The 21453-nt window shown below is 46.1% G+C and overlaps 1 protein-coding gene across 1 annotated transcript in view; it reads left to right on the top strand.

Moving 5' to 3' along the window:
- The window catches only part of Mub (poly(rC)-binding protein mub), a 189645-nt gene extending 180643 nt beyond the window's left edge, over positions 1-9002 (top strand). Inside the window, exon 13 of the mRNA XM_077706583.1 lies at positions 76-9002. Within this exon, the coding sequence (XP_077562709.1) occupies positions 76-79 (4 nt within the window). The 3' untranslated portion in view covers positions 80-9002. The remainder of the gene's footprint in view (positions 1-75) is intronic.
- Positions 9003-21453: the final 12451 nt, after the last annotated feature.

The raw sequence follows: 21453 nt of genomic DNA on the forward strand, positions 1-21453 counted from the left end.
GAGCGGGATTTGGCAGCCCGACTGTTACCTTGCTCGCGTCTGGTGGTAACGGAGTGAATGCCTCTTGCTTTCCAGCTGATCTCTCTCTGTGCCTCTCATTAGAGGTGCTCCGGAGGCTACCAACACCAGCATCGCCCTGTCTGCTACTTAAAGAGACCGTACACTGTCGCAAAGCAAGCAGATGACGCACCGATCTTCTTCTACCCCATGGCAACCAGGCTTGTAAACACACACTCCAACCAGTCTCTCCCTCCCGTGCAAGCGCGAGGAAGCGCGCTTTCTTGGCGTGTCGCGATGGCTCTTCGTCTTCTTCTTCTTCCCGTGACGCACCGCCTCTGTCGCCCACTGTACTCAGCGTACGACTCCGCACTCACACAACTGGTGCACCCCCTCACACACACACACGTGCACACGGTTGTTCTCTGGCAAACTGGCAGTGCATTCTAGGTGCAACACTGGACCGATCTCGTTTCCTCTTATTGTCGCACCAAAACAGCTCTGGGGGGAACTTTGGTTGCTTGCAGTCAGTTTCCACTTGGGAACGGGGGGAAACAGAAAGCAGCAGCAGTAGCGCATGTCTGCTGGGTTTTTTTGTTGTTGTTGTTTTTCTCTCTCTCTTTCTCTCTCTTTCTTTTTTGTTTGGTGTTTTTTCAGGGAGTCCAAGACTTTAAAAAAATGGTTTATGGAAAAACAGTTAGCACTGTCACTTTTTTGCCTTTCTTTTCACTAAATTTGCCAGAAAAAAGTTCGGTAGTCGAGTTGTGATGCAACGTCGGTGTGCTTTAGTAAACGGCATCTGGCCGCGGTTGTTTGTAGGAACGATCTGGGACGAATTTGGAAGTGATTTCACATTGCCGCGAATTTTGTCACCATTCTTATGTTGCCTTTATGCAAGACAGATCAGTACCAACTGTCCCAGCAGGCAAAAATCACAATCCACCGTTTGGTGCCAAAGTTATCACCGAATGTGCTGCAGTGTACACACATCAGTATAAACAACCTGTACATTGCTTTTCCCAAAGAGCTGTCCATTCTGCAAAAAAAAATTGTGAAGAATGCTTTGCAATTTGAACTGATGACACCAGCACCTCTTATTACATTCGTTCAAAGAAAATGCTCAGCAGTGCTTACTATTTATACTGAACAAAGTTGTGAAGTCATCATGTTCTACATGCGTAAGCAAATGTGGTAGCACTGTGTAAATATGTTTCTCACTTCTTCTGCTGTATTTTTTTTTTCTCTCGGAAGTATTGCAGTGCAAGCATGGTTTCATTGTGACTTATTTCAAAATATGATCAGATGACATTCTTTCCTGGATTCTGTTTTCTGTGGTTCTATAAAGATCATATTAGAGCGGTCGTATTGTAGCTGGTTGCTGCAAAGCAGCCAAGTGTAGCAGTAAGGCCTTTCTTTTTGGCAATGTTCCAAGTGACCAGGTTGTCTTCAAACAGTTTTGAATGTGCTCAGTGAACTTCACCTGCAGACCATGCAGTGGCATCAACCAAGTAATGTCCAGCTGCCGTGTTTTCTGCAAGGATCGTATAACAGTAACGTAGCCAATGCTAGAAACTCTACTTTAAACGTGCAGTGAATGCTGGCTGCACTGTGGAGTAACGCCAGGTTCTGCTTATTGAAGAAGTTCAATTTCGAATTTTGGATAATCTCTTCTATTACCATCACTCTTAACTTTTTTCACGAGACAGCTTTGATAAAAGAGAAACATATAGCTCATGCTGCACATGCACTGCACAGCAATTAAATTGAACCTCTAGTTTGTAACGATAAAAATACTCATTTTGAAGAGGTTTTTGTGATATGAAACAATTTTATGTGAAAGTTCTGAGTATTACAAATAGTTTTTCGTGCGAATGCTTTTTATCGGTCACAGTTTTTAACCTTCCAGCGATACCGGCTCTATTAGCTTGTCTTATCTTTTTTTTTAAGTATTTCTCGTGGGCATTAACACAAAAGCATATTTTTAAACAGTGTACACCGAATGTCAGCCGTTTTGGCGAAGCTAATTTTACAGAATCTTTTCGTGGAAATTATGCCACATGCGGCCGAGAAGCAGCCTGTTCAGCTTTGTACAATGTTAGCGGAAATTAGAGCTAGAAGCCAAACATATCAAGTGCTGAATGCCAAGCAAGAACACAGACAAGGTCGTGAAACTGATCCAAATTAGTTTACATTTAATGAAAATGTGCCTCCGTTGTTGTGTAGCTTTTAGACTCGGTCCCAAAGGAGAGATTAAATGGACTAGTATTCCAGTATAGACTGCGTACCATTGCAGAAGTAGATGTCGTTTGACGTATGTGATGTCAAGGGCTTGCCATTAATCATGCCGCAGTTTTAGAAAGCAAAAGAATCTTTGCAGAGACCATTGCTCGTGTCCTGTTCCTTAGTTAGGACTGAAATTCCTTTTTTTTTTCCCCCGTTTTGGTAGCAGAAGCTGCACTGAAAACACCAAGCGTGTTGCTTTCTTAGAACTAAAAGTGCATATCAGCGGTTTAATGCACAGCCCAAAAATGGCCAAGGTGATGTGTCTTGGCAAATCTCCGTCATGAAGAGGCATAGGAGAAATGCTGCTCTCAAAGAAGCTCCCACAACCCAAGTTGATGAACAAAAGGCATACCCTTGGAACAAGTGCAGAATGACGTTGGCTTTCATTGCCTTTCCTTTCCCTTTAGTCTCACACTGGCATAATTCCTCGGTCTACGATGGCGCTTTGTTGGCCGGTAAAGCACCCTTTGTCATGTAAATTTTTCTATAAACATGAGATATATATATATATATGGATATATATATAAGATAGTATATGTATACAATGAAAACGTCACTACAGTCAAACTATGCACTTTCATGAATGTACAAAATGAGGGATACAACACTGAGCATCATGTTCTGTAGAGTTAAGACCTGCTTTGCGTGTACCCTTGTTTGTTTCTGTGTTCTTGATTGAGCGAGCTGTAATCTAAGGCCTAATGTGAAGGAATTGATGCGTTTATATACCTATTTTTCTTTCTTTTTTTGTGCGTGTGTGTGTGTGCGCATGTGTGCATTAGCATGCAAAGCTAGCTGTGTGCAGTTATGAGCATTCAGTGCCCCACCCGAAATAGTTCAGTGGGAATACTGTTGGCATCAGTGTTTGACAACAAACTTTATATTTATATTCTTTTTAGGATTCTCAGATCATCTGCCCTCACACAGAAAAGGCGCTACCAAAGCATGTGTTTAGCATAGCTATTAGGCATTGCTGAAGAGCAGTTCTCTCTTAGGCATTTTCGTTTTTTTGTGTGTTTGAAGAGAACTGCTTACCTCCCGTACATCTCCGTGTTGTGTGTTTGTGCGAGTCAGAAGGTAATGCCAGCTCAGAATTAGGCCCACTTGTGTCCTCACTGTCGTAGCGTGCACCAGCAATCTGCGGATGAGGACCTTGCGTAGTCGTTTCTCTTTTTCCTTCTTTCATGGTGCTAGAGCAACGTCATACTGACCCCTCCAAGGCAAATGCTGATCGCAAAAAGAGAGCAGTTGCCATCCGAATTCTGGCCCCCCGTTACCGGGGGCACGCTTAACCTGTTCCCCACACCACTAACAGAAAGCAGCATCTTTTGTGCTCGATTCGAAAGAGGTAAAGCTGCATCGCATCTTTTTGAGTGGCCACTCAGATTGGGAGGCTTGAAAACAGAATGTGAGAGGAAGACCACTGTTGAGTTTCTCTGTGCGCATCTGCCTCAAATTTCAGTACCGAGTTTCCTCACTGAGTCAGTGTGTTCTACCTTGGCAGATTATCAGCTCTGGGAGACCTTGTAGATCCCACATTTTCTCAGCAGAATGTTTGACCATCCCGCAAAAATGAGGTGCTTCTAGAAGCTCAACGCTGTCACTTCTCATAGTAGGTTCAATGGCAAAGTATATTTGTAGCGTGCGCTACAAACATCGTGTGACAAAAGTGTTGTGGCAGCTGAGTGCTTCCTCATTGACTGCACTTTTCGTTTCAACATGCCTCCGTGTTCCCTTGAACCTTCCCAGGCTGTGTGCCCTTTTACTTACTTGCAAGCTATGAGCCAGTAATGTGATGTTTGAGCCAAGCGGAAGAACTGTTAACTGCACTGTTTTACACTCTCGCACCTCGTGTTTTTAAGGGCTCGCTTGTGTTGGCTGTTTTTTGTGATAAGGCAGTTTGTTCGTAGCCTTTAACCGACGTTTGATCTCAGACAAAAATACTTAGTGAGCTAAAAATCCAGTAGTGAGGCACCAGTGGTGCACTCCTCCTGTGTTCATTTATTTTGTCACTCAGTCAATAACATATCATATACTATGCAGCACAGACTTGCAATACACAGAATGTTGACTTGGTTTCCGTCTTGTCGTGATCTGGCATGTTAGTACTGAAGATTTGAAATCGCCAGCCCTTTCTTTTTTCTTTCCTTTCTCCGTGTTTGTAAGTAACTACACTGCTTCCTTCTTCCTGTGTAGCAAGCACTAGAGCAATAGTAGCGCTGCTTTCTAGAGAGAAGCGACAATGTTTACAGTTTGAGTGGGACTTTGGTAATGCCCTCCCCATAGAGCAACCAAGTGCGTAGATCCAGCGTTGCGTGTGAACCGTGCAACAAAATGAGTGAGGAACCTCTACAAACAAGGGCCTTGAAATCATGTCTCTAGCTGTAGGTGCGCGTAGTTCAATCGTGGCGCCTCACAGGGAACAGATGCGCTTCCCCACAGGCAACTGAGCTGCGTTCGTTTACTCACGACATGTGGTGGGAAGTGCAGGGGTGTTTTCTTAAGCCACCGAATTATGCAGGCGTGCAGCCACCATCTAACTTAGGCATTTACGCATGCACGGAAGGTTGTTTTCTCCCGTGTCGCGTATCCAACTGGCTGGGGGCAAGAGTCTCCCCGCAAAGCTGTCTTTGCCACGTACTCACAACTTGTGCGGAAAAGCATTCCAAACTTTTGCAGGCAGTCATGACTATGCCTCTTGCTTTTTCGTTTTTTTTTTTTAATATACAATGGCAATGTTTCTACAGTGATGGCTTTTCTGCGCCACTTTTTCTTTTCTGAGAAAGTTTCCGTAATAGTACCCGAAAATATGGGAAGGTTGTATTTAATGACATGTCTTAATGCTCAACATTGATTTTGCTGTCACTCCTTGGATCGTTGACATGTTTTCAGTCTGGCAAGTGTCCATGGATGAGCTGACATTCATTAATATTTCATTGCGTAGCAGTCTTTTTTCATTATTATTTTACTTCGGGAACCTCACGAATATATTTGAACGTTCTGTGATAACAAGTCTACTGATATCGCCATACTTGGTGTCTCTGTTGTTATTTTGAACCCCAGACCTCCCACACACACTTTTTTTTTTCTTAAGGGCAAACACAGTCGTGTACTTAAGTTTGTTCATACACCATTGTTTGTCTGTTGTGTGTTTCATTTCTCGCCACAGACAAGTTGTTTTCGTTCCTAATGCAGTACAGATCTTAAGAGTATTCCGGAAAGTTCGCAAGGGTAGTTATGTGTTACGAACGGTTAAGTAGGCCCGTGTCTTAAATGGTTAGCGCCTCACTCACGGTTTCTTTTTTCTTTAGTCGTGAAATGACTGCATTTTTTCCCAGAACATCGCATTTAACCATAGTTAACAGAAGTTCAAGGCCAAAGAAAAATCGCCTCTCTCAGCTCTTTGTGTAGGTCTGTCGGACACGTGCACACAAAATGCGACGTTAGGCAAAAAGTTGCGGCATGGAGGAGTCATTCCGCTAAATGGCAGAGACGGACGCCTCGAATATCTAGTCAGTGAATTTACTCACGAGTCAATGCATGAGCGTGGGGTGTGCGTGCTGTTGTCATGTAGTGATGTGAACTTGATCTGTTGACATTGTGCCACAGTTAGCGACAAACTACCCCCACTCTTAGCCTCTCTTTTGTGAAGGACCGCAACACCTCCCCACTTAAAGAGCCACATTTTGTCGCGATGCACACTGCATTAACTGCTCACCGGCAAACCTTTGCGCTTCATTTGCAGCCTGCGAGAAGCGCTGCACGTGACCGAGCGCGTGCCTGCTCCTGTAGGGATGCTGGTGCCCCCTGCACAAAGCTGCAGTACTTTCCACTGTCAACGAACGGCACATAGTGCCGTTCCAGGCATGTTGCTCTCTTTGGCAAAGTATTTGCAATGTGCACCCGATGTGAGTACACTAGCACTCCATGTTGGTTGTTCAACGCTGGTGTCAGAGTGGAGTGACGGCCCCTCAATTTTTCCCTCAATACTGTCTCTGGTCAAGTTTGGTGTTCGTATTTTAGAAGCCCGGAATAGACGCGATGCAAGCGCAGATAACATAGGCATCAAATTTCTGACCGTTCCTTCCCTTTTTATTCATTTCTTTAAATGTAAGGCTTAGCGTGTCATCCATCTAGCACAGGTTGCATTGCCAATTATTTCAAAGAGATCGCTGGTGTGCATGGAGAGTCTTGCACAGCTGTAGCTCCTGTTGATGTTGCAAATTTGACACGCCATTCAGAGAAGTGTGCAGCACATGAGCCCAGCACCCCGTTGTCTCTTCCACTCCCAACCTGGCCCCCTCCCGCCTTTTCCAGCACGTATGCAAGGACGTGGGGTATTCGCTGATCGATCCCTGCCCTCCCATATCTCTCCGGAAATCAATGCCGTCGGTACGTGCGTAGTCTACCATTGGACTAAGAAACACAGGAGCTGAGTCACAGGGTCGCTTACATACATGTATAGATCTCGTTTAAAGCCAAAGCTGTTGCCCCCTTCGCGTGGCGAGGGGGGCGTGGCAAAAAGAAAGCAGTATAAAGATATGGCACGCGTTGTCGGTTGAGTTTATTTTTTCCGTTGGCCAGCAGTGTCATGCTGGATGTTGGGTTCGAGGCCGAGGTACTCGAGTTGTTTTCGCCGCTCCCGCGGGGCGCTTGTCGCGTGCCGCCACCGTAGGAGGGCAAAGGGCGGCCAATATGAGCAGGGAAGTGCAATACGAGGAAGACGCTTTTTGTTTTCTCCTCCCACGTATACGCGCCATGTGTAAAGCGGGACAGACGTTTTGTAGCCCGGCAGCGTCTTGCTTGTATGTACATTATTAGATATCGTACTTTGTTGTTGCGTTCTTATTTTTGTAAGAAAAGGAAAGCGCGTGTAAAAGCAAAAACAGTGCTCAAGAGGTGGATAGTTTGTTCAAGCAATCACTACCGTGTACGACTGTTTTATTTTTTTCCTTTGGCGGGAGGCCGAAAAAAAAAATGATGGGCGGTGAACCGAATGTGGCGCTCTGTATAGATATAGATATGTATCTATATATGTATACTCTCTACACCCACTAAAAACATATCATGCACTTTTTTCACAGTTTGCTCACATATCTTGTCGAGTGTGCATGTGTTTGCTTGTGCGCTCACATGTGTGCCCCTCCGCCACCCCCTCTCCAGGCAGTGAGTTTTGCACACTGTTGATACCGGCATGCTGCTGTATGAAGAGGCACCATTAAGCAATGTGGAGTTCCCAGCGGCGTTTGTAGAATACCACCCACCCCTTCACGGCGGGTTAGTGAAAAAAGACTTCTGCTGCCAAGCTCAGTGTGTCTGCTTCAATTCCCGGGTGTGGCGTCCATTTCTGATGGTGACAGAATACAAAAAACGCAAGTGTACATCATGGGTTGCAGGCGTTAAAAAGCTGCAGGTGATCTAAATTGTTCATAACTCTCCCCAGGTAGCGCAAAGATTGATGCAGTCAGTACTGTTCCCCTTGGCATAACGCCTTGTTGTTCTTTAGTGAAAAGGTGGTAGGACTAGATTAAACCACTGTGTGCAGGATCAGGAGCCCAGATATTGCCAAATGCAGGCAGTCATATTGCCTTTGTGCCATTGCAAACTACCTGTTTTACAATTTTGCATCCCTCAACTGGGACCACAAATACTTAACTTTTACCCAGCTCGTGCTTATTACGCAGGGCGAATACAATTTGTTTTGAGCCGTTAAGAGAACGCATGACAGCTCACACATTTGATTCAAACATTATTCGCCACTGCGGAATGAAAGAAACGAGATGTCTTGGTAACATGGCTCAGAGTCGCATGCTGTAAACAAAGCGCCTACCCCTGCATGTCAAGTCCTCATGTAATGATGTCACTTATGCCTGAAGACCTTGCAGCAGCTGATGATTCAGCAGCCTTTAGTGGCTGTGCAGCTTGAAATATCATGCTGGGAATGTGCAAAACTTCGTCCGCAGTGCCGCTCTGCTGGCTGGCAGGCAAGCTTTGCCTGCAGCGCCTGCGGGAGGGGGGGTGTGGGAGAATAAAATAAAGCCTCGGTTGTCTGCCAAAGACGGCGCGTCGACGCCAAGGTCTCATTTATGCAAAAGAAGCAAATATAGTGTGTAAAATGGCAACAGAAAAAAAGAAGCAGCAGCAACAGAGGGGTCGCTTGTTTCTGTCGATCTTGTTTCACTCATTGTACAGCGCAGTTGTGTGTGATGATTGTATGTGTGTGTGACACGCCAGCTGGTGGACGTTTTATTTTCGATTGTTATTTATTTGCTATTTTTTGTCATCTGCATGATAGAAGTGTCTCTCGTTATACTCAGGAAGCAGACGCACTAGTCTATAGTCGCGCGGTGATCGTATGAAGCCCGCCTGCGTTTGTTTGCACCAGATATATCGTATACATATAGTAGCCGTATTGTTCTGCCATTGATGCACTCTTTCTCTTGGTTTCTCTGTCACTCTTTTGCCACTTGTTGTTCCCGTATTGTGTGTATAACGCGCAGAAGGAAGACGCAATTGACACGGAGTATACACAGTATTTAAAAGAACCTGTCACGAGTGTGGTGTAAAAGGGCTCGGGATTGACAGATCGTACTTACATCGGACAGGAAGACAAAACAGCGCCACTATTTGATGCAATAAACGTGGAAAAAAAGGCGTGTAAGCACCTCGATTTACTCAACTCTCGAGGTAATAAAGGAGATATTTATAGATGTTCTTCACGACGTTGTCTCTTGTCTGTGAATCTCGGCTCGGTTCCTGGTGCATCGGCAAGTGCAGGGATGCTGCTGCTGCTGCTGCTGCTGCTGCATGCACGCAGTCGCAGGACGATGGCTGGTCTGTGGCCCAAAGGTTGCCAGTGCTGGGCACCGAGGCGTAACCAGCTGATAATTAACCAGCTTGCGGAGAAATACTTGTTGCGACGAAGAAATTTCAATGTCTAATGCAAGCCTATGCATTCCCAATGGAATTCAAATTTGGGTATGCTGTGATTGGAATGGATACAATTCGACTCTAGCTGTGCATGGTAAGTACACAAACAAGATATAAGAGCAATGTATTGAACACAACTCTTTCTTTAATGTTTAAATGTGCGGTTAAAAAAATGGAGAAAGGTTGGGTTAGGAGAATCTCTGCTGCATTGTCCTCTTCCTTTGTAGCTCCTTCGGAGAGGTTGCTTGATAGCACCATGAGAACTCGCAAACAGTTTTAAAGACGATAGTCTTTCTTGGGCTAATTAAACGCAGAAATTTTGGTATGTCTGTATCTGTCTGTTTGTCTGTCAGTGACTCGATTCAGCCACCTGGCCAGACTGAAACAAAAGCTGCATAACAGTCTTGTATACCCAGAACCAAATCTTAAACGTCTTAAGTCCGGTATGGTCATACTTGTCAACATTGTTGAACAAGAACAAGACATTGTTCAAATATAAGGCAGCCAATATAAGTGATATTTGCAGCGTTCCTTTATTCAAAAATTTATGGATGCTTGGATTTTGCGATAGCAAATGAAGTACTACACAACCTTAGAAACCGTCACCTGCTGTTGTCCGCGCTACCTCCTGGCGGCATTTAAGAAATCAAACAGCAACGAAAGGTTCCACTAGGCTCCACGTTCCGCTTGGCACGCTCGTGGAGTAGGGCAATGTGGTTCTATGAACGTTTTAGTAGGGTGCCTCGATTCACGCGCGTCTCCGCCATACGGCAGCACTGGCCAGGAGACACCAGACTTGGAGCAGTGAAACGCGGTAAATTTAAATTGACTTGAGCAAACATCAGCGTGTTATCTTGGGAGGAACGAGGCATGAGAGGTCAGCGGGAGTGAAGGGAGGCATTTACTTGGCAGGGGCGCCAGACTGCTGTCGTCTTTTGTCGACATTTGCAACGAAAGGAGCAGATAGCGGCCATTTGTTTCAGCAGGAGATGGGCTGAACTGAACAAGCTTGCTGCTCCAGCATGTTCAGGTACGTCACCATACCATTTCCCACTGGGAACAATGGTGTGAACATACTTTTTTAAGGCAAAAGCATTAGCTGATTCGGAAGGTAGAAACTTCAACATCGTAGGCGAGAAATGGCACAAAAGCAGTTGAGTTGAAAATAAGGTTGTGCAGATTCGGGTCTGGATAGGAATAAAACCCTGGGCTTATAGAATGCGAGAGGGGCACACATCCCCAACACCACCACAGCTCGATGACACTGGCTGACTAAGGGTGGATCTAGAGGTGGTGGCCTAGCTTTGACTCAGAATGTGTTGAAGACGCACGTTCTAAGTCAAACCTGGGCCACAAATTATTCATGTAGCACAAAGACTGAGGCCTGCATGAGTAATTTGAGCATGTTAATTACAAGTAGCAATTAGGGGAGCGTTGGAGTGTAATACAGAAGTACTTTCTGGGTCATGTTTTGACCACCCTGCCCACAATAGTAATAAAATACTATGCTCCAGTAAATACAATAGCCTCTCCGCAAAGTGTCACAGTTACTTCTTTAGATCAATAAATGCTAAGGAGCGAAGCAATATTGGCAGACACCTATTCAGAAAAGGGATTTCGAAATTTTTTCTGTCCAATGGAAGTATCGCTGCCCCAGATAACGCAAAACAAACCTGGGTAAATGCTCAGGATGTCCGACTCTGGACATTTCAGCATCCTCAGGTTGTCCAGATCTTATCCTCAGCCAGTCCAATCGGGGTCCGTTTGTTCGTCCAGCGTACATCCTCAGAACGTCGACAAAATGATGCCGCTGGACAATTTTCATACACTTCCAGGATACAAACTAATGTTCTTTTTTCTTAGTCTGAAATTACCTACAAGCTAAGGCAACAGGCCTCACTACACACTAAACTTTCTTGTACCGGTACAAGAAAGTTTAGTGTGTAGTGAGGCCCTTTTCGGCCAAAAAGGGCTCTTTTTGGCCGAAAAGGGTGTAAGAATCTTAATGGCGAACAACTTTAAAACGTGTTTGGCGAAAAAAAAAAGTGTATAGATGAAAAAAGGGTGTTCGTGTGAACACCCTAAAAAAGGGTGTAAGGTTGCTTAACACCCTAAAATAAGGTGTGGCCAGGGAGCAGCAACGCGTGGCAATGTGAATGGGCGGAGCTCGAAGCAATCAACACAAACAGTCAATACACACAAGTTACACTTGGACCACAAATGAATTCAGCAAGAAAACCATGGGGATGCAAGCGGAACAGGTAGTGCACACTTACTTAGTGTGCAGAGGAAAGCCCCCCGATAGAGTCGGTGGGCTTGTCGCAACAAAACACATTTTAGCGTTAATTTTGGTACTATGGATTTTTGCTATGGGAATATACAAATTAAGACGCAGATTTGCAAAAACTTTTTGATCACGAGGTATTTTTTGTATTCCGTGGCTTGTAGAATTTTATTAAAGTCAAACAAATCTTCCCCCCCACCTCAAAACCCTTCAAAAAGGGTGTTCATTATCTTAACCTTTTTTTTCCCAGAAGGGTGTGAAGCTACAAATTAGGGTGTTCGAAATTTAGAAAAAGGGCGTAAAGAAAACGGGTGTAAGAAAAGACCGCCAACCAAGAAAAAAGGTGATGAGACCTCCAACTTTGGAGACATTTTGTACCTGTTTACACGGGTGGACTGACCATACAAGCGGGGGGTGTTTTGTACCTCACTGGTAATAAATTAGCATAATTTATTACTGCAATAGCCTCCACGGTAACAGCAGCGTCAGACGGCCGTATGGATTGTGACCCAAAAGAAGTTATACAACGGATCATTCGCAATCTATTATGATCAAAATAAGCTCTAGGATTGACCATTGAGGGATCATTTACAATGTCTAATCCTGTGCATGTCCCCCGGAAGCCCAGAATAGGATCCAGGACGTTTGGACCATTTGAGGACGTCCTCAGGACGTTTTGCGTTATCTGGGGCCTCTCCACTTGTGCAATGACGGCCTCGTTAAAGGCTTAAAATACACGTTTGCATTTGAACATAGTTCACTAGTGCATGGAGTGGCTGTTATGAATAGAACAGGAATTCATGCACCGCATTGGAAAATGTGCACACTGGCCCATTGATTGACAAGAGCTTCTAGTGGCATCAGCAGAGTGTTCTGGGCCATATTAAAGAGGCGCTAGCCAGAAAGGCCTACCTTCTATTTAGGCCAGCCTTTGTATCAGTTTGGCGTGTTGGTGTCTCTATCGGAAATTTTAGTTGACACCATCTCGAAGGCCCTGGCGTGAAACGTGTGTTATCAAACCTGCCCACATTTGAAAAGCACATCTATAGGTGCACGTGGGCTCCTAAGAACTGTTTGCCAGTGTGCCCGCATTTCTGGATTCAGGAACAGTTACCAAAGATGCTAATTTCGAAGACGATAGTCTTTCGTGGGCTAAATAGATCCAAAAATTTTCTCTCTGTAACTCGATTTAGATTCCCAGCCCAAAATTGATGGGCTGCTTGAAAGGAAAACGTTTCTAGGCAAAACATTTCCAAACTACTCAAACTGGTGACATGCTTCATGCGTGTCAACATTGTTCAGCAGAAAGAAAACATTCGGGGCATTTGAGGCAAAACTTAAGTACATAACTGACAGCAGCGTTCTGAAAACTGACATACGCTTCGTTTTTGCGGTACAATTTTTTTAAGATGTGTTAAAAATGGTGGCGCAGTGAGGCAAGATAAAAAAAAAAAGCTCGGGCTTGAGCTCGAGACATTCCAAGCCCAACAGTGGGGCTATTCAATTTGTAGTATCGGACTCGCCGCAGACTATACCCGAGAAGCACTCGCCATTCATTTTAGTGGGGAGCACTTGAGCGTCCACTATGCATTGGAGGCTTTGGCAGCCACGTAACTGAGCGAACCAAGCAAACACCGAAGACATGAGCAGGAAAGTGTGGCAAAAGTGTGAGGGGGAGGGCGGTATGCCGAGGCGGCGCCACAAAAGAGCAAGACGCACGTACGTAAGTCCTTCGGCGTCTTCTCATTGCTCCTTTATCTTTCAATAAGCCAACTATCTCCCACTACCCGCCGCGGTGGCGGGTTCGATTCCCGGCCGCGGCGGCCGCTTTTTTGATGGAGGCGAAAAGCAAAAACGCCCGTGTATACGAGATATCGGCGCACGTTAAAGATCCCCAGGTGGCCAAAATTAATCCGGAGCCCTCCACTACGGCGCGCCTCATCGCCTGCGTTGCGTCGGCGCATTAAACCCTACAATCAATCCAACCATCTCTTCCTCCTCTTTGCGACGCTCATCCGGACCACGTGACATTTGCACGGGAGGTTCAACCACAATTTACGACAACATGCTCGGCGGTGGCGACGCGCTGCGGCATAACGGCCGAGTAGCTCGCGCCGCCGCGCGTTCGCTGATAATCCGATTACTTCATCAGACGCAGCAGCTATGCGCCGTGACCTAGAGAACTACAGTTCGCACTGCACACGAATTTCACAATAGGGAGTCTAGTAATTGTCAGCCATTTTAATGCGCTCGAAAAAAAACTTGCTTTGAACCAAAAAATATATCCCAAGCAACCACCGGACGTCCGTCGGCCGTCCAACGTACGCCCATTCCGGCTCTAGCGGATGTCCGCGAGACGTCCGTTTCAGCGCCGATGGTGTCCGTAGGACGTCCAGATTTACCACTTCCGTACGTCCGAAATTGTATGTACTTTGGATGTTCGATAAAAATTTACAAAATCACAAATGTTTTATTAACGAGAAGGATATGTTCCCACAACGAACACAGCACCCCGCAACACAAACGTACTACGGGGAAGACAAGTATACACGAACACGGTGAAATTGCTTCACACGATTTCTAGCGGTTCTCAATTCTTATATTCCGTTCCCCAAAGAGATTATCATTGGAGTCGGGGAGGTGCTTCAAAAAGGCTAAAAAGTTCGGCTTAATTTTAGTAATATACAGATGATTAGGGTGTTGATTTGCAAAATCTTTTTAATTGAACATCAGAGTAGCTTTTGTTTTTGTTTTTATATTCAGTTTACGCCATTTGATGCTTCGTGGTAACTTTCCACATCCATGGGTGGATGTTACGGAAAATTATATTCTTTGCACATCCGTTGCTGGATATCCACTGTACGTCCGCAAATGTACACTTATACATGGACGTGCAGTGGACGTCCAAACTTGGCATTGGATGTTCGGCTGTTTTTTGGACGTTCTACGGACGTCTGTGGTTGCTTGGGATCTGCTGAAGTTGCACAGTGATGCTCAGCAAAACATTTTTTTCCCCATGCAGCTCTATGGCGTGGTGAATGCGCGGACTATCCGCGGTGATCTCGAGACTGTTACTCGAATAGCCCCAGTATAACAGAAAGAAGGCAAGAGCAGGAAAATTGCTTTTGATTGAGCAAACATCCGTGGAGGGAGAGAGGAGAGGGTGTTACGTGGCAGGGGCGGTAGATTTCGATGACGATACTTTCGGAGACAGCCGGCACATGTGCGCCGACCGCCGGAGAAGGAAGCAGCCACACGTCGTCTGCTACGGCGCGCCGCCGGGCCGCTCACTTTGCGTGAGCTGGGTAATCTCGCCCACGCTAACCTGACAAAAGGGGCAATGCATTAGGTACGGCACTGGTCCATTTGTGGACGAGAAGAAGGGGCTTCTATGTATAATGTATTAAAAAATATACATGCTGCAAAAGGGTGCGCGCCTATCTTCGCAGCGAAAAAAGAAATGTTTTTTTTATTACTGTACCATCCTTCGAGTGCGAGCTTACCAACTCTCGCAAGCTGAGCGGCCCGGCGGCAGGCTGTAGCAGACGACGTGTGGCTGCTCCCGCTTTGGGCGGTCAGTGCGCACGTGCTCGGCCGGGCTAGAGCCGGAGCGGCTGTGCGCGCGCCGCCGCTGGAGTGTACCGCCGCTCTAGCCATGGCCTGTCTGCGATTCTCGCCACGTGCATGCACGTGCTCGGCCCGGCGTTTCGCGGAGCGCTGCGGCCACGCGCTCGCCGGTTCCCACAGTTGACCGCACTGTACATACATGTGTATACGTCGACCTGTCTCATCCTCATGATGACTTTCATCAGAATTTACAAAAAATACTGGCGGTGATGAACACTTGCACCACGACGGATAGTGATTGTTATCAGCATTATCGTTCTTTGTGGTGTGGTACGAGCATCGGAAGATCAACTCTGCATGAAAAAACAACTCCGACAATTGCGATGCACACGGACAGATACCAAAAATGATTATGGGTAAGCATTCCTAAATGGCTACCCTCAGTAATATGTTTGTCCATCTAACTCAGTGCCCCATAGATATAGTACATGGGCCGTATAAAGTGCTTTATAGAATTAGGCGTGCCTTGTATTTGACCTTTGTTGTAAATGTTTTGAGCTGTAAAACGTTTTGAGCGGTAAGCAGCTTAGATTATCGGTTCCGCGCTAGAGTGCACACCCTAGCGGAACCGATATTCTAAGTTCTAATTAACGTTATTACAAATGAACGCTATTAAAAACTCGTGGAAAGTGCACTGCTAATAAGCAACTGTCGATATTCGACAATCGGTATCGATAAGCAACAGCCGTAAACCAGTTGGTAGTCGGCTATCACAAATTATCGATATAAAGCTATCGATTGCCGACATTTGTATAGGAGTATCGATCATGAGCCATGTTAAAGCTATAGGAAGGGGGGGGGGAGGGGGGGTGTACCTCAAGAGCCCATCCAAAAAATCTAGCCTCCCAACATGATGCCATTGAAAGTGGGATAAAACCATCAAGACAGCTGGAAAACCAATAAATGTTGAGAGCATATCGACAGTATATTACAAAAAAAGACATCTGTATTGGACTTTGTTGGTAGACTACAGTTCCTATAAAAGCCGATTATCAGCCTGAATACGAACGCCACTCTCGCACTTGTGCTCCAATGCCAATGCGAAAATTAGAACCTCGAGAGCACCAACAAACCCCGATTAAACGCAGCCGCCATACCTTTCGGTCAGGCGCAATGTGAAGAAGATATAAAATGTTTACTATCCCACATTCAAGTTTTTCACATATATCTATAAAATCTCAAACGTAAATTTTCATTTCTATTTTTATACGTATTCGTTCATTCGGTGTCATGTCGATCCTGTCGATCACATCACCACATTAGGTGTGGTGATGGATACAAAACTTTTGAAGAGCTCAGCAGCAACGCTGTTTAACTATAATTACACGTAGATGCATTGGCTGCAGCGCATGCAGTCGATCGTGACCACCGGGAATGTTGGCTGGACAGTCATCGCCAGGGGCGTAGCCAGGGGGGGAAAAGAGAGGGAGGGAGGAGAGGGGGGGCACACCGGACCCCCCCCCCTCCCCCTTGAAATGTTTCGTGCCAGGTTGGGGTGCGGTTTAAGCAGCCTGAAGAACCGCCTGAATCGCCTGCAGGCGCGGAACCTTGCGGGTCCCATCTTTTGGTCGACCGCGCCCCCCCCCCCCCCGAAAAAAATTTCTGGCTACGCGCCTGGTCACCGCATAAATGTCGATAGTGATAACCATCACCCCCATAGAGTTTCTCGATTGCATACCGATTGCGATGGCTTTTTAGCTTCATCGAGAGTTTCATAAAAGCTGTTGAGGTATATCTACAGTAAACGTATTGAAATTGCTGAACCATTAGTACTCGCTTCTCATAAAGCAGGTGACTGCATTTTTTATTCTTTTCCTCAAAAACGGCCGTAAGTATGCATTTTTGAGGGCATTACGTACCTGTACGGTGAATGCAGAATGAGGTCTGGAGAGCAATAAAAGCGGAAAAAGCCACTGCGGTAACTCTTGGCTGGCACAACTCAAAAACTTGCACAAATTCAGAGAATTCTCTACTAATGCACATAATTCTATGCCGCTTGTCTCGAGTGTGAGTTTGTATGCAAATTTTTTGGTTTTTCTAAATACAGTGTTTTGTATCCCCATTTACGCTATTAAAACGATTCGAAGTTTAACATTCGCGAAATCTGCCTTATTCTTCTGCATTATTCATTTTTCTTAATTTTTAGTTTTTCAAAACAAAATTTCGTCCGACCGATTATTTCCATTTACGTTATTATAACGATTTACATTGGGAACTTTCGGAAAATCTGCACTATTATGGAAATGCAGGGCGTTGCACGGTTCGTCATTTTCCGTATTTTTTTTTATATTTTTCTTGATTTTTTAGTGTTTAAAAATTTCTTTCTACCAATTATAACTGTTTACGTTATTATAACGATTCCTTTAGGAACTCTCCCGAAACCTGCATTATTGTGGAAATGCAGGGCGTTACACGGTTCGCCATGTCCCGTAATTTATTTTTTATTTTTTTACGCTATCCATTTACGCTATTATAACGTTTACACGTGGAACTTTCACGAAATATGTATAATTGTGGAAATGTCACGCGTTATACCTTTTCCCATTTTCCGTAATTTTTATATATTTTTTTTTTTAATTTTTCAAAATTTCGTCCACCACGAATTATATACATTTATCCTACTATAACAATTACAGTTGGAACTTTCAGGAAATCTGCATTATTGTGGAAATGCCATGCGTTATGCGTTTTGCCATTTTTCGTAAATTTTATATTTTTTAATTTTTTTAGCTTTTCAGTTTCATCCGACCAATTATCTCTATTTAGGTTATTATAACGAGTACATTTGTAACTTTCGTGAAATCTGCATTGCTGTGGAAATGCAGGGCGCTACATGGTTCGCCATATTCTGCAATTATTTTATATTTGTATTAATTTTCATTTTTTCAAAATTTCGTTCGACCAATTATCTCTGTTTACGCTATTATAACGATTACAGGCGAAACTTTCGAGAAATCTGCAATATTGTGGAAATGCCATGAGTTATACGTTTTGCCGGCCGTTTTCCGGAATTTTTAATACTTTCTCTTATATTTTAGCTCTGTACAATTTTGTCCGATCAATTATCTCCGTTTACATTATTATAACGATTACATATGGAACTTTTTCGAAATCTGCATTATTGTGGAAATGCAGGGCGTTACACGGTTCGGCAGTTCCCGTAATTATTTTATATTTTTCTATTTTTTTTAGTTTTTCAAAATTTCGTTCGACCAATCATCTCCATTTACGCTATGATTGCGATTACAGGTGGAACTTCCGCGATATCTGCATTTTTGTGGAAACGCAGGGCGTTACACGGTCCTGGCTGTGGGGGTACTCGGCAAAGAACGCTACGAATTAAAAACCTAATTCAAGTTTTAAAAAAAAAGGGACGCCAAAAAAATTTAAGTTTACTTCTCCAGTTAGAAGTTGAGGAGTTTCTGAACCCACTTCCCCCCACCACCAACTCTACAGCTGCCTCTTCCACAACTCCCCCCAGCTGAGCTGGAAAAGTGTCATTCCACAAAACCCTAACCAAATGCTCGCGGCCTTATAATGAGGCGAGAAATCACGACCTTCCTCGCACTAGTGAGCAGCAAGTCCATGGGGAGCAAGCCATGCCATGACGTGCGCAGGTAGCGTGAGATTCGATGGAATCGACTGCACCGCGCATCCAACCCTTCTATTATACGATTATTTACAGAGCCGCTCACCGCAACAACCGTTGTGAGAGGTTCCAGCGGCTCACAAAAACGCAGCCTGGCCTTTTTTTAAAACTATCCAGATGTCGCTATCTCCGCTCAGATTGCCTTACCCGGAGTTGCTGCAGGAAGCAGTAACGCGTTGTCTCCCTGGCGTGAGGTTCCGCTTTCCCGCCGTCACCGGTGCAGTTGGTCGAACGTGACGTGGGCGACTTGTACTTCCTGCCACCGAGTGCCACCGAGGGGGAAAACTCCGCGTGACTCCCGGCGACGCGCCGCGCCCGCTTGAGAGCGCAGCACCTCCTTTCTTGCTGTTTTCTTTCCGTTTCATTCGCGACGCTTTGATCAGGCCATCGCGCCAACCACGTGTCGGGCTGGGGTGCGGCTGACGGACAGCGTATCAGCGCGCACTACGGGGTGAAGGCCTCACCCACTGGACAAGCTGCGGTTGATAGGGTTTCATCGCTGGCGTCATCATCATCATCATCATCATCATCATTAGCCTGCTTATGTCCACAGCAAGACCAAGGCCTGACCTTTTGTTCCTCCTGCCGATCTTGCCTTAATTGCGACGCGCTAGTCCAGCCTTTTCCTTCGATTTTTGCAGTGTAATAGCTATACTGTATACTGGCCTATCTGCCAGTGAGAGAATGAGCGAAGCGTGTGTTTATTTTAACTCGTGGTGTGTTTGAGCGCAGCCAAAGAAAAAAGGGAAAAAGAAGAAAGTTGAGTCTTCTTCTCATGCCCAGAAAGCCGCGAGCTGCCTGTTTCGCTGGAAATTATGGGAGACCCCCATACTTCCTGCTTTAAAACTCGCTTGCGCGAAGGATGATGACAGGGAGGGGGCGATGCAGGCATTCAACGGCCACACTTTAGGCCTAACGTGAACCGGTACCCGCAGCTCGGCGTACAGACAGGGCAATCTCATGACGCATCCACGGATCGTCTGCTCCAGCTCGGAGTTTTTAACACCGCCACCGAATTAGTTGAAGCCCATTTATCATCCAGAGAAATCGCCTAGAACTAACAGAAACGGACAAGTCTATTCTCGCTACTCAAGGCATTCCGCTGTCCGAACAAGCTAAAAGTGCCATGCATATTACACTTGAAATTCGAGAAAACATATTCGCAAGGCCCCTCCCCCGACACATGCACCCCGTCTACAACTCAGCGCGCCGCCAAGCCCGTAAATTGGACCGGGAACTGGCAAAATGGCCGGAAGCGGTGTACTGTGATGCGGCGGAATACCGCCATCACAACGCCTACGCTCTGGTGGTAACGCGCAACTCCGCTTGCACCCCCCTCAGCACGCTTACCATCTTAACTACCTCCCCCACGACTGCGGAGGAAGCGGCCATTGCGCTGGCACTCACCTAACGTCCAACCCCTCCCAAGGTAGTCACGGACTCCAAGCTTGCTCTGCTGCATTTTGTACGGGGGACCATCTCTTCTGAAGCCCTCCGCATCATCCAGAGTAACCCGCCTCAAAAGATGGTGGAGTTGGTGTGGACCCCGGCTCACACTGGCCTGCCGGGAAACGAACTTGCCCATGCTATTGCCCGCGATCTCACACTCCGGGCTGGTGTGAGCATCGTCCCCCGGCATGGCGCGCGCTCCTCCAAAGAACGCCTCATCACGTTCAACGACATCGTGGAGCACTACCGACTCTCTCGTCGTACTTTATCCCCCGCCCATTCCTCCCACACACCTCACCAAACCGCTATTGGCGACTCTTGCAGACAGACACCTTTCCATGCAGAGCTTCGTCTGCACCACATCCACCTCTCATCATTCCCGTCTCCCAACTGTCCCCAATGTGGCCAACGTGCACTCTGGAATATTCCATGTGGGCTTGCCCTTACGACCCCTTCCCTCAAATCTCCAGCAGCGAGCTATGGAGAGAGGCGTTGGGTAGCTCTAGCCAGGAGATTCAGGAGGCCTGGTACGCAGAGCTACCGAAGTCGCGGCTGGCCTCCGCCCAGCCGCCACCAACCCTCAGTAACCATGCTCAATAAAAGTTTCTCTCTCTCTCTCTCTCTCTCTCTCTCTCTCTCTCTCTCTCTCTCTCTCTCTCTCTCTCTCTCTCTCTCTCTCTCTCTCTCTCTCTCTCTCTCTCTCTCTCTCTCTCTCTCTCTCTCTCTCTCTCTCTCTCTCTCATGGACAGGGGCGTCGGAACAGGGGAAGCGATGCTCGCTCTCTTTTACCTGCAGATGGGGTAGCACGACTTTCCCACTCAAGGGGCACCTGAAGACTGCTGCTGAGCCCCAGACGACTCCGGGAACGTTAGGGTTCATTTGCAGGAGGCAAATGGTTAAGGATCAGGCGATATTCAGTTGAAATCCCGGTGGCGCTGGTCACTATTCAACGTTTTTCGTCTTTAGGAATGCCCCCAATTCGAAAAATCATTGCCGTTTTACTCTGTGAAGTTTGACCGTTTGTGTGTTTGACAGACAAACATGGCGCTGTCTGGTTCACTCCCGCGTCGTAGGCATTTTACGGTTTGTGTGACACACCAACCCGACCCATGGCTCGACCACTCAGGACACCGAACAGATGGGGTGGCGTTGGGCCTTCTGCCTTCCACGTTTAAACCTCCCGCCAGCACAAGGGACTGTTGTTTTTTTCGTTTATTTAATAGCCTCAAGGCTT

The sequence above is a fragment of the Haemaphysalis longicornis genome, unplaced genomic scaffold (assembly GCF_048455015.1).
Source record: "Haemaphysalis longicornis isolate Haplotype H1 unplaced genomic scaffold, Haemaphysalis longicornis Haplotype H1 scaffold_4, whole genome shotgun sequence".
Taxonomy (NCBI): domain Eukaryota; kingdom Metazoa; phylum Arthropoda; class Arachnida; order Ixodida; family Ixodidae; genus Haemaphysalis; species Haemaphysalis longicornis.